The 12,937-nt window shown below is 38.2% G+C and overlaps 1 protein-coding gene across 17 annotated transcripts in view; it reads right to left on the bottom strand.

Annotated features, from left to right (window-relative positions):
- Nucleotides 1-6,238: 6,238 nt before the first annotated feature.
- Nucleotides 6,239-12,937, bottom strand: part of itpr1b (inositol 1,4,5-trisphosphate receptor, type 1b) — a 299,908-nt gene continuing 293,209 nt past the window's right edge. For 8 of the 17 annotated variants that reach the window (XM_061874781.1, XM_061874784.1, XM_061874785.1 and 5 more), the window contains one exon: nt 6,239-7,687. In XM_061874781.1, the coding sequence (XP_061730765.1) occupies nt 7,601-7,687 (87 nt within the window). In that variant the 3' untranslated portion in view covers nt 6,239-7,600. The remainder of the gene's footprint in view (nt 7,688-12,937) is intronic. The other 9 variants (XM_061874791.1, XM_061874786.1, XM_061874789.1 and 6 more) reach the window with 2 other exon arrangements.

The raw sequence follows: 12,937 nt of genomic DNA, 5'->3' as shown, positions 1-12,937 counted from the left end.
AAAAGAGGACACTTTAAGGTGATGATTACTTCTATGTGTAGAAATCTTTATTTATAATTGAATCACTTTATCTTTCAACAAGTTTTTAGTTATTTTCATATATTTTTTTCCCAAATAGTTCAAAAAAGACCACTACAAATAAACAATATTTTGCACTGTTATACAATTTAATAAATCAGAAACTTGATGACATAGTGCTGTATTTTACTTCTTTATCTCTTTTTTTTTCAACCAAAAAAGCTTTGCTCTGATTAGGGGGTACTTGAATTAAAAAAAGGTTCACAGGGGGTACATCACTGAAAAAAGTTTGAGAACCACTGCACTCGAGCGTGTCACCTCAAGAAATAAGTTCTTGGACACACTAACTTATTACAGAGGTTCGAATATTTGTTTCTTTCCTATCTCGATCACAGGACATTCTTTGTTGGAATTGGGAACTGTGTCATTGTGACCTGTGGGGTTCTACAGGGCTCCAGTTTAGGTCCACTATTGTTCAACTTGTTCATGCTGCCAGTAGGCCAGCTAACACGTACGCAGCTTCAATGTGCCTCACCACAACTACGCAGATGACACTCAGACGTACGTGTCACTGACGGCTTGTCACTCATTTAGTGTGTGGATGCTAAACAGTTTTCTTCAGCTAAACTCAAGAGAAAACTGAAATAATGTGTCTTTGGCCCACACACTGTTGTTACTGTAGACCAGGGGTCACCAACCTTTTTGAAACCAAGAGCTACTTCTTGGGTACTGATTAATGCGAAGGGCTACCAGTTTGATACGCACTTAAATACATTGCCAGAAAGAGTCAATTTGCTCAATTTACCTTTAATAAATAAATCTCTATATATAAAAATGGGTATTTCTGTCTGTCATTCCGTCGTACATTTTTTTCCCTTTTACGTAAGGTTTTTTGTAGAGAATTAATGATAAAAAAACACTTAATTGAAGGGTTTAAAAGAGGAGAAAACACGAAAAAACATAGTTTATCTTAAATTTTGACTCTTTAAAATTCAAAATTCAAATTCGGGACGGCGTGGCGCAGTGGGAGGGTGGCCGTAGGCAACCTGAGCGGCCCTGGTTCAAATCCCACCTAGTACCAACCTCGTCACAATTCGGGACGGTGTGGCGCAGTGGGAGGGTGGCCGTAGGCAACCTGAGCGGCCCTGGTTCAAATCCCACCTAGTACCAACCTCGTCACGTCCGTTGTGTCCTGAGCAAGACACTTCACCCTTGCTCCTGATGGGTGCTAGTTGGCGCCTTGCATGGCAGCTCCCTCCATCAGTGTGTGAATGTGGAAGTAGTGTCAAATCGCTTTGAGTACCTTGAAGGTAGAAAGGCGCTGTACAGGTACAACGCTGTACAGGTACAACCGAAAAAAATGAGGAGAAAAACTAGCTAATTCGAATCTTTTTGAAAAAATAAAAAAAATAATTAATGGAACATCATTAGTAATTTTTCCTGATTAAGATTAATTTTAGAATTTTGACGGCATGTTTTAAATAGGTTAAAATACAATCTGCACTTTGTTAGAATATATAACAAATTGGACCAAGCTATATTTCTAACAAAGACAAATCATTATTTCTTTTAGATTTTCCAGAACAAAAATTTTAAAATGAATTCAAATGACTTTGAAATAAGATTTAAATTTGATTCTACAGATTTTCTAGATTTTCCAGAATATTTTTTTTGAATTTTAATCATAATAAGTTTGAAGAAATATTTCACAAATATTCTTCGTCGAAAAAACAGAAGCTAAAACGAAGAATTCAATTAAAATGTATTTATCATTCTTTACAATAAAAATAAATAAATACTTGAACATTGATTTAAATTGTCAGGAAAGAAGAGGAAGGAATTTAAAAGGTAAAAATGTATATGTGTTTAAAAATCCTACAATCGTTTTTAAGGTTGTATTTTTTCTCTAAAATTGTCTTTCTGAAAGTTATAAGAAGAAAAGTTAAAAAAAATAAATGAATTTATGTAAACAAGTGAAGACCAAGTCTTTAAAATATTTTCTTGGATTTTCAAATTCTGTTTGAGTTTTGTCTCGCTTAGAATTAAAAATGTCGAGCAAAGCGAGACCAGCTTGCTAGTAAATAAATAAAATTAAAAAAATAGAGGCAGCTCACTGGTAAGTGCTGCTATTTGAGCTATTTTTAGAACAGGCCAGCGGGCGACTCATCTGATCCTTACGGGCTACATGGTGCCCGCAGGCACCGCGTTGGTGACCCCTGCTGTAGACCCTCTCCCTGAAAGCTGATAATCAGGTTAGAAATCGAGGGGGGGAATAATGGACTCAGACTTGAACTTTGACAGTCACAGGAAGTCAATAACATTTGCAGTTTTTCTACCACATGAAAAACATTGCTAAACATTACGCTGCTAAAATGTGGAATAGTCTTCCAGGCGACGTGAGGCAGGCCTCGACGATGGCAATGTTCAAATCCAGGCTAAAAACACTTATTTAATTGTGCATATGGCAAGCAAAACTCTTTGATTTTAATTTTATTTTGATTGTTTTCATGATGATTATATTGTATGATTTTAATTTGAATTCTTAATGTTTCAATTTTGCTGAAACCATTTTATTTAGCGAATAATTGTATTAATTTGTTTATTATTGTTACATTCTCTTATGTTGTATTTTTATAATCCATCATCTATTTTACATTGATTTACTATTGTGCAGTCTGGTTGTTTTATTATTATACTGTATGTGCTTTTACTTTTTAAAAGCGCTACATAAATAAAATTAATTGTTAAATTATTGAGAAATACGTTTGTTTCCAAAAATTTGGAGGGCCTTAAATGTTCTGTGTTTTATTCTGATTATAATCATAAAAAAGTAAAATTTTTGGTGCCCATCCCTCCCGGTATATTGATAAACTGCGGTAAAATTTCCAACAGTTAGTATTTCTGTTCCAGAGAGTGTCCGCCCTGCGATAGGTAGGTTGTGATTGTCACACACACACTAGGTGAGGTGAAATTTGTCCTTTGCATTTGACCCATTCCCTTGATCACCCCCTGGGAGGTGAGGGGAGCAGTGGGCAGCAGCAGTGGCCACGCCCGGGAATCATTTCTGGTGATTTAACCCCCAATTCCAACCCTTAATGCTGAGTGCCATGCTGGGAGGCAATGGGTCCCATTTTTAGAGTCTTTGGTACGATTTGAACTCACAACCTACCGATCTCAGGGCGGACAGTCCAACCACTTGAGCACATAATAAGAAAAGGCGCCTTAGTTTGACGTTCGCAGGTGAATTGGATCACTACTCGTAGGAAAAAGGCCCTTAAAGGAACTTCGGAATGCAAAAGTGATGGCCCTATCCTTGAGAATAGACTACCTGTCTAGCTCAATGCCAATATTTAAGTTATGCCTTAAAGTGGTTGTTTTCTGGACTCTTACACACAAACATCTCCTTTTATGGTCAGGATGTGCTCTCCTGACTTAGTACACATACAAAGAAACAAGAAGGAGGAATATGAAATTGATGGTTTGGCTCCTCCAATTTAGGAGTGCCTCACTTTTTTTGACCTGACCTCCTCCTGGTACTGCAGTCCTGTATAATGATGCTCGCTTATAAGAAAGGAGCATAGGAAGACCAACTAAGAGGGATCTGTGTTGCCAACTTAGCAACTTTGTCGCTATATTCAGCGAGTAATCAGACCCTTCTAGTAAAAATATTGGGGCCAATTATGCAAATTCAATAATTATGTCGTTACATCGGTCAATAACACCCACACTTTAACAAACGAGGCCAAGGGAGGTGTGCCTTTCCTTTCTTAAGCACACTTCCATTTCAGCGCTAAATAACTTTTCCCAACTTTAAATACAATTCATCCCCAAAGCTGAGGTCATGCAGCAACCTACTGTTACTAAAAATGTTTCTTTGGGTTTTTTTTTGTACGGTTTATGATGTTGGTGCTTTCTAACTTTTATGTACTTTGACTTTGTTGCATGGCTACAGCAAACATTTTCTGTTTCCATTAATGTGCATGTAACAAATTGAGTCTACCATTTTTTTTTACTAAATACAAATATGAATGCATTCCATTCAAATTGTCAAGACTATAATAATACACATTTAGACTTGTTTTGCGAAATTTTCAAGAAGCAGTCCATTATTAATGGGCAATGATCGTCAGCTGCAGTGTTTATTTCCTAATTAAAAACACTGTTGTATAAAATTGATAAGCGGCCGCTCTGTTTTTATTTTTTTCTACCGACTATTAAGACTATTAAGCATTTTTAAACTATTGTTTTTCAAATATATTTTATACATGTACATTATACGATTTTTTTTTTCAAAGTGTATTTTAGATTTCTGAACTAACGTTTAAAACATATATTTTACACGTGTAAACTATTGTGTTTAAATTGTATTTTGTATTTTTATAGTTTTGGCAACATTAAATTGGCCCTAATGTGTGAATGTGAGTGTGAATGTTGTCTGTCTATCTGTGTTGGCCCTGCGATGAGGTGGCGACTTGTCCAGGGTGTACCCTGCCTTCCGCCCGATTGTAGCTGGGATAGGCGCCAGCGCCCCCCGTGACCCCGAAAGGGAATAAGCGGTAGAAAATGGATGGATGGATGGTTTTAAAATGTATTTAATACATTAATACTATTGTGTTTTAGGTGTATTTTGTATTTTATAATGTGGTTTTTTCCAAATATATTTCATACATGTATATGTTCGAGTTGTGCTTTATATTTTTGTATTGTTATTTTTCAAATACATTTCATACATTGTGTTTTAGGTGTATTTTATATTTTGTATAATATGTTTTTTCAAATATATTTAATGCACGTACTGTATATTTTTATTTTTCCTGAAGGAACTCTCCTGAAGGAATGAATAAAGTACTATCTATCTATCCATCTATCTATCTATCTATCTATCTATCTATCTATCTATCTATCTATCTATCTATCTATCCATCTATCTATCTATCTATCTATCTATCTATCTATCTATCTATCTATCCATCTATCCATCTATCTATCCATCCATCTATCGATTATTGTGTTTTAAGTGTATTTTACATATCAATAACACTGTTATTCAAATATATTTGGTCGAGCGGCCGTGCCAGCAACTTGAGGGTCCCAGGTTCGATACCCGCTTCCGTCATCCTAGTCTCCACCGTCGTGTTCTTGGGCAAGACACGTTGCCCACCTGCTCCCCAGTGCCAACCACATTGGTTTTGAATGTAGTTTAAAGATGTAAGTCAGGGGTCACCAACCTTTTTGAAACCAAGAGCTACTTCTTGGGTACTAATTAATGCGAAGGGCTACCAGTTTGATACACACTTAAATAAATTGCCAGAAATAGCCAATATGCTCAATTTACCATTTAACAAATAAATCTATATATAAAAAATGGGTATTTCTGTCATTCCGTCGTACATTTTTTTTCCTTCTACGGAAGGTTTTTTGTAGAGAATAAATGATGAAAAAAACCCACTTAATTGAACGTTTTAAAAGAGGAGAAAACACAAAAAAAATTAAAATTACATTTTGAAACACAGTTTATGTTCAATTTCGACTCTCTAAAATTCAAATTTCAACCGAAAAAAATGAAAAAAAAAAACTAGCTAATTCGAATCTTTTTGAAACAATTTAAAAAAGAGAATTTACGGAACATCAGTCATTTTTCCTGATTTAGATTAATTTTAGAATTTTAATGACATGTTTTAAATAAGTTGAAATCCAATCTGCACTTTGTTAGAATATATAACAAATTGGACCAAGCTATATTTCTAACAAAGATAAATCATTATTTCTTCTAGATTTTCCAGAACCAAAATTTTAAAATAAATTCAAAAGACTTTGAAATAAGATTTAAATTTGATTCTAAAGATTTTCTAGATTTGCTAGAAATTTTTTGGGGAATTTTAATCATAATAAGTTTGAAGAAATATTTCACATATAGTCTTCGTCAAAAAACAGAAGCCAAAATGAAAAATTAAATTAAAATGTATTTATTATTCTTTACAATAAAAAAAAAACTTAAACATTGATTTAAATTGTCAAGGAAGAAGAGGAAGGAATTTACAAGTGTCTAAAAATCCAAAAATAATTTTTAAGGTTGTATTTTTTTCTCTAAAATTGTCTTTTTGGAAGTTATAAGAAGCAAAGTAAAAAAAAAAAATAAATGCATTTTTTTAAACAAGTGAAGACCAAGTCTTTAAAATATTTTCTTGGATTTTCAAATTCTATTTGAGTTTTGTCCCTCCTAGAATTAAAAATGTCAAGCAAAGTGAGACCAGCTTGCTAGTAAATAAATACAATTTAAAAAATAGAGGCAGCTCACTGGTAAGTGCTGTTATTTTTAGAACAGGCCAGCGGGCTACTCATCTGGTCCTTACGGGCTACCTGGTGCCCGCGGGCACCGCGTTGGTGACCCCTGATGTAGATAATGGCTTTCACTATGTCAAGTGCTTTGAGTCACTAGAGAAAAGCGCTATATAAATATAATTCACTTCACTTCACATTGTTGAGAAACTTCTATTTTTTGCAGGCGGCATTTAGGTTATTTTCATTTTGTCAAACTCTGACATTTACTACCATTAAACACATGACAGTCATTTTGTTTGCATAGCAACCGCATCTTACAGACGTCGAAACATAACAAAAGTTAGTCATTTTTGACGTGCGTGGAAAGGCCGACGTGCGGGTGTTAGAAACTCTTTAGAAGCACATTATTTCACAATAGTAACTCTTCCTATTGTACATACCTTCTTTTGTGAGAGTCTCTTAGAAAAACAGGATGCAAAGCGAAAGATGATTACGTTCATTTTAATAAATATTTCTACTTTAATATACAAACGGCATTGTTGACATTTGTAATGAGTCCTAACAGACATTTAAAGTCAGTCTCTCTATACAAAAGCAATACAGTACATAGAAAAAATAAGCTATTGTATGAAGACACTAAATGAGCATGAAAAAATTAAAGTGCAAGCAGAAAAAGTCATTTTTGAGGACAAAAACAGGCACAAACCGAGCAGGTTTTGTGATACTTAAATTATCTTATTCTGACCGCTGTGTAGTGCTCAAACTAAATGGAGAAAAACACTACGACAATAAAAGAAAAAAAAAATACGTCCAACAAGCAAGCTTAAGCAATACATTGCTCTTATTGAGTACATTATTATGCACAATTTGCAGAAATACAAACAGTAAAACTGAGAGGGCTGGCTTATTAAGTATAATCGCTATAGTTGTTTAAATAACGGCAGAAAAAACAACTCCCTATTTTATCCAGTTCCACTTAAGAAAATAAAGTGAACAGAAATAAGATGTGGGGTTTGCATATTTAAGTTTATATATTGCACAATGTAATACTGCTTATTAGGAACATAAACAAAACTACACAAAGTCATTCGCTCCAATGAACTTTCAAGTGCAAACCGGCCTGACGTGACATTAACTCAAAAAGTACAAAGTAAACATTTGGCACATGGAAGGTGGAGTTGTTCAGAACGAGATCTGTGCACGGTAGAGAGCTGCGCCTCGTCTTACGACTACAAAATATTTGGCGGGCGTAACGACTTACTCACATTTATCAAAGAGCCGCCTGTGAGGGAGGACAGCCCTACGCGGGCTGCTGGGGGTTGACGTTCATGTGCTGCGGGTGTCCCAGCAGGCCGATGCGCTGCTTTTGCTTCCTCTGTTCAGTCATCTGAAAGAGGACAAAAGAGAAAATAAAGTCACAGGTGAAATACTGTAGGTGGCGCCTGTTTGAAGCAAGTACAGTAAAAAAAAGACGAGGTGGAGGGGGGGGGGGAAAGTGAAACCTGCGCAAGACGCGCCACTAATACTGAAATCGAACCCACAAAACGTCAGCGGTGCAAGTCATAGCGCTCATCCTTTCGGTTAGTAATTGCACCTTGACACAGATGCTCGTGGCTAAAAGCAAATCTTACTTAAAAATGTATTTGTATACAAAGTCCATGTGTCTATCGGTCTCCTGGAAAAGTTTTGATTGATTGATTGAAACTTTTATTAGTAGATTGCACAGTTCAGTACATATTCCGTACAATTGACCACTAAATGGTAACACCCCAATAAGTTGTTCAACTTGTTTAAGTCGGGGTCCACGTTAATCAATTCATGGTACAAATATATACTATCAACATAATACAATCATCACACAAGTTAATAATCATAGTATATACATTGAATTATTTACAATCCGGGGGGTGGGATGAGGAGCTTTGGTTGATATCAGTACTTCAGTCATCAACACTTGCAATTCGCTCCATTCTGTCCACTAAAGACGCTGAGATCATTATCCATGCGTTTGTTACGTCTCGCCTCGACTACTGTAACGTATTATTTTCGGGTCTCCCCATGTCTAGCATTAAAAGATTACAGTTGGTACAAAATGCGGCTGCTAGACTTTTGACAAGAACAAGAAAGTTTGATCACATTACGCCTGTACTGGCTCACCTGCACTGGCTTCCTGTGCACTTAAGATGTGACTTTAAGGTTTTACTACTTACGTATAAAATACTACACGGTCTAGCTCCATCCTATCTTGCCGATTGTATTGTACCATATGTCCCGGCAAGAAATCTGCGTTCAAAGGACTCCGGCTTGTTAGTGATTCCCAAAGCCCAAAAAAAGTCTGCGGGCTATAGAGCGTTTTCCGTTCGGGCTCCAGTACTCTGGAATACCCTCCCGGTAACAGTTCGAGATGCCACCTCAGTAGAAGCATTTAAGTCTCACCTTAAAACTCATTTGTATACTCTAGCCTTTAAATAGACTCCCTTTTTAGACCAGTTGATCTGCCGTTTCTTTTCTTTTTCTTCTATGTCCCACTCTCCCGTGTGGAGGGGGTCCGGTCCGATCCGGTGGCCATGTATTGCTCGCCTGTGTATCGGCTGGGGACATCTCTGCGCTGCTGATCTGCCTCCGCTTTGGATGGTTTCCTGCTGGCTCCGCTGTGAACGGGACTCTCGCTGCTGTGTTGGATCCGCTTTGGACTGGACTCTCGCGACTATGTTGGATCCATTGTGGATTGAACTTTCACAGTATCATGTTAGACCCGCTCGACATCCATTGCTTTCCTCCTCTCTAAGGTTCTCATAGTCATTATTGTCACCGACGTCCCACTGGGTGGGAGTTTTCCTTGCCCTTATGTGGGCCTACCGAGGATGTCGTGGTGGTCTGTGCAGCCCTTTGAGACACTAGTGATTTAGGGCTATATAAGTAAACATTGATTGATTGATTGATCAACAGAGAAATGGACATTGAAACAGTGTAGGTCTTACTTAGTAGGATATGTACAGCCAGCAGAGAACATAGTGAGTTCAAATAGCATAAGAACAAGTATATACATTAGAAGTACATTTGATTATTTACAATTGGTTATTTATAATCCGGGGAGATGGGATGTGAATGGAGGAGGGTATTAGTACACAGCAAAAAGTCAGTGTTCAAAAACAACAACAAAAAATACAAAAATGAGGGGTATTTTACTTGAACTAAGCAAAATTATCTGCCAATAGAACAAGAAAATTTGGCTAGTCAAGACTTTCCAAAACAAGTCAAATTAGCTAACTTCAATGAACCCAAAAATACCTCAAAATAAGTATATTCTCACTAATAACGACTGTACTACTACAGTATACGAGTACGAATTTTCTGTTGTTTCATTAAAATAAAAACGGCAAAGTCTATTTGGCTGTCATCTGTTTTAATATGAGGAACAATTGTGTCAAAGTCATGATTTTGTTTTACATTCTTGAAATAAGAAATTCTTACTTTAAAAAGTAGTTTTATACTTGTAAATGTTGATGACACAGCTTTGCAACATTTGATATTCTCGTTTCAAGCATGTTTTACTCAATGTAGGTCATTAAATCTCAGCTACAAGCTGTAATATCTTACTGAGATCATTTAGGACCTAAACACTAAAAACAAGTAAAACACTCTAACATATAAAATCTTATGTATGGCCGCGCAAGTCCCAGGATGCCCGAAATGTCCATAACACACCCAGCCGAGTCCCATGGGGAGAGGGGATGAAAGTTGGAAAAGTCAGCAAAAGTCCCAAAAATGTTCAAAATACCTACACAGGTTCGAGTCCCACAAGTTCCGCCGCCGGCCAGGATGCCCAAAATGTCCAAAACGCGCCCAGCAAAGTCCTGCGGGAAGGTGGGGAGGAAAGTGAGAAAAGTCTGGGAAATGTTCAAAAGTCTCACCCGGGTTCGAGTGTGCACTCAAACCCAAACTCGAACCCGGTTGGGACTCGAACCTGGGTAGGTATTTAGAAAATTTTGGGGGACTTTTGCCGACTTTTCTCATTTCCCCCCCCCTACTTCCCGTGGGACTTTGCTGGGTGCGTTTTGGACCTTTTTTGTATCCCAGGACTTGTGTGGCCGGCGGCGGGACTCGTGGGACTGGAACCCCGGGGAGGTATTTAGGACACAGTTGGGACTTTTGAACATTTTGGCCGCCTTTTACCACTCTTCTTCCCCGCCTTCCTGTGCACCATTGCTGGGTGTGTTTTGGACACTTGGACAAAAATAGTTTCAAGCATATTTTACTCAAAATAGGTCATAAAATGCCGGTAACAAGCTGTAATATCTTACTGAGATCATTTAGGAGCAAAACCCTTAAAACAAGTAAAAGACTAACATAAAATCTGCTTAGTGAGAAGAATTATCTTACTAGACAGAAAATAAGCAAATATCACCCTTATTTGAGATATTTCATCTTACTTATATTTCAGTTTTTGCAGTGTAAAGGGTTGAAGTTACCTGGAGGTGTTGTTTTAGAGCGGTTTTGAAGGAGGATAGAGATGCACTTACTTTTATACCTGTTGGGAGTGCATTCCACATTGATGTGGCATAGTAAGAGAATAAGTTAAGACCTTTTTTAGATCGGAATCTGAGTTTAACGTGGTTTGTGGAGCTCCCCCTGGTGTTGTGGTTATGGCGGTCATTAGTAGTTTGAAATGTACTTCGGTATCAGAGAGGTGTAGCAGATTTTATAGACTAGGCTCAGTGCAAGTTGTTTTACACTGTCCTGAGCCAGCCCACTTTGGAGAAGTGGGTTGGAGTGAGGTGTGATCTGGGGTGGAGGTCTAAAAGTAACCGGACTAACTTGTTCTGGGATGTTTGGAGTCTAGATTTGAGGGTTTTGGAGGTGCTGGGGTACCAGGAGGTGCAAGCGTAATCGAAGAAGGGTTGAATGAGAGTTCCCGCTAGAATCCTCAAGGTGCTTTTGTTGACCAGAGAGCAGATTCTGTAGAGGAATCTCGTTCTTTGGTTAACCTTTTTGATTACCTTGGTTGCCATTTTATCACAGGAAAGATTAGCCTCTAGAATGGAACCTAGGTAGGTGATCTCATCTTTCCTGGTGATAACAATGTCACCCACTTTTATAGTGAAGTCACTGACTTTCTTAAGGTTGATATGGGACCCAAATAGGATGGATTCCGTTTCACCTAAGTGTATGGATAGCTTGCTGTCAGCGAGCCAGGTGCAAATATTGAGGAGTTCAGGACTGAGGATTTGTTCCACCTGTGACTTGTCCTTGCCGGATACCAGCAGGGCCGAGTCATCCGCAAACAGGAACAATTCACAGTGGCATGCTGATGGCATGTCATTTACGTATATTAGGAACAGTAAAGGTCCTAGTATACTGCCTTGGGGGACTCCACAGCTTACTGAGAGGGGAGGGGACATGGTGCCGTTCACCTCTACCACCACATTCTGGTTATGTTACTTTGTTGAAAATCGCATCCTTATTTAAATGTTTTTGCTGTTGTGATCTTTGCAGAGCAGGGGTCGGCAACCCGCGGCTCCGGAGCCGCATGCGGCTCTTTGACCACTCTGATATGGCTCAGCCGTATTCTTGCCGACCGCCCGGAGAAGTCCGGTAGATTTCCAAGTTTCAGTGTCTCTATCAGAAATCTCCCGGGTAAACGTTTTTCGATTTTCACACAGACATCGACTTTGAGGACGTGCCGTGATGACAATGCCTCGAACACCCTTTCTACATGTCATCGCGCCAGGATTTTCACCATGCTATCTGCGTGCCACATATTGGATGTGACCTCTATCTGAACGCATACGCTACTGCAAGGCATACTTGGTCAACAGCCATACAGGTCACACTGAGGGTTGTGACATAAACAACTTTAATACTCTTACTAATATGTGCCACACTGTGAACCCACACCAAACAAGAATAACAAACACATTTCGGGAGAACATCTTCACTATAACACAACATAAACACGACAGAACAAATACCCAGAATCCCATGTATCCCTTATTATTCCGGGCTACATTATACACCCTGCCCACCTCAACAGACGCATGGAGGGGTGGGGTTGGGTTGGTGGTAGCTGGGTGTATAATGTAGCCCGGAAGAATCTGGGATACATGGGATTCAGCAATTTTAAATTAAGAAAGATTTTAAAAACGATTGGAATCATACAGAAAATACGTGTAAAACTCACGATGGGTTTTGTTAACATTTTAACCGATATATGTGCCAAATCTGTACTTTTTAAACAGTGCAAGTGTACTTAAAAATCAACAATAAGTACAATCCCCCAAAAATTGTCATAATTATTACAACAAATACAGAACATAAAGAATGTGGGAGAAAAAAAAAACCCACCTGCTTTTAATGTCGATCTTTGACGTTGATACTCACAATACTCCTCGCCCGCCGTGACCATGATTAGCGCGTAATGAGGAAGTTCTATGTTGCTGTTGTGGTTAGCGCTACGACAAAATGTGTGTGCTCTTGGACTTCTGGACTGCTGTTGGCATTAAGGTTGGCAATAAAATTTAAAAAAAAGCATTAGACTGTTTGTGCATCCGTCGGTTCGCCACATTGTACGATATCACCTGCTGCACTGGCTGCAAGTGGTAGAGTCCGCATACATTTTCATGGTCTGGTTACTACT

The sequence above is a fragment of the Nerophis ophidion genome, linkage group LG16 (genome assembly GCF_033978795.1).
Source record: "Nerophis ophidion isolate RoL-2023_Sa linkage group LG16, RoL_Noph_v1.0, whole genome shotgun sequence".
NCBI classification, from domain to species: Eukaryota; Metazoa; Chordata; class Actinopteri; order Syngnathiformes; family Syngnathidae; genus Nerophis; species Nerophis ophidion.
This window is presented reverse-complemented; position numbering and strand designations above follow the sequence as displayed.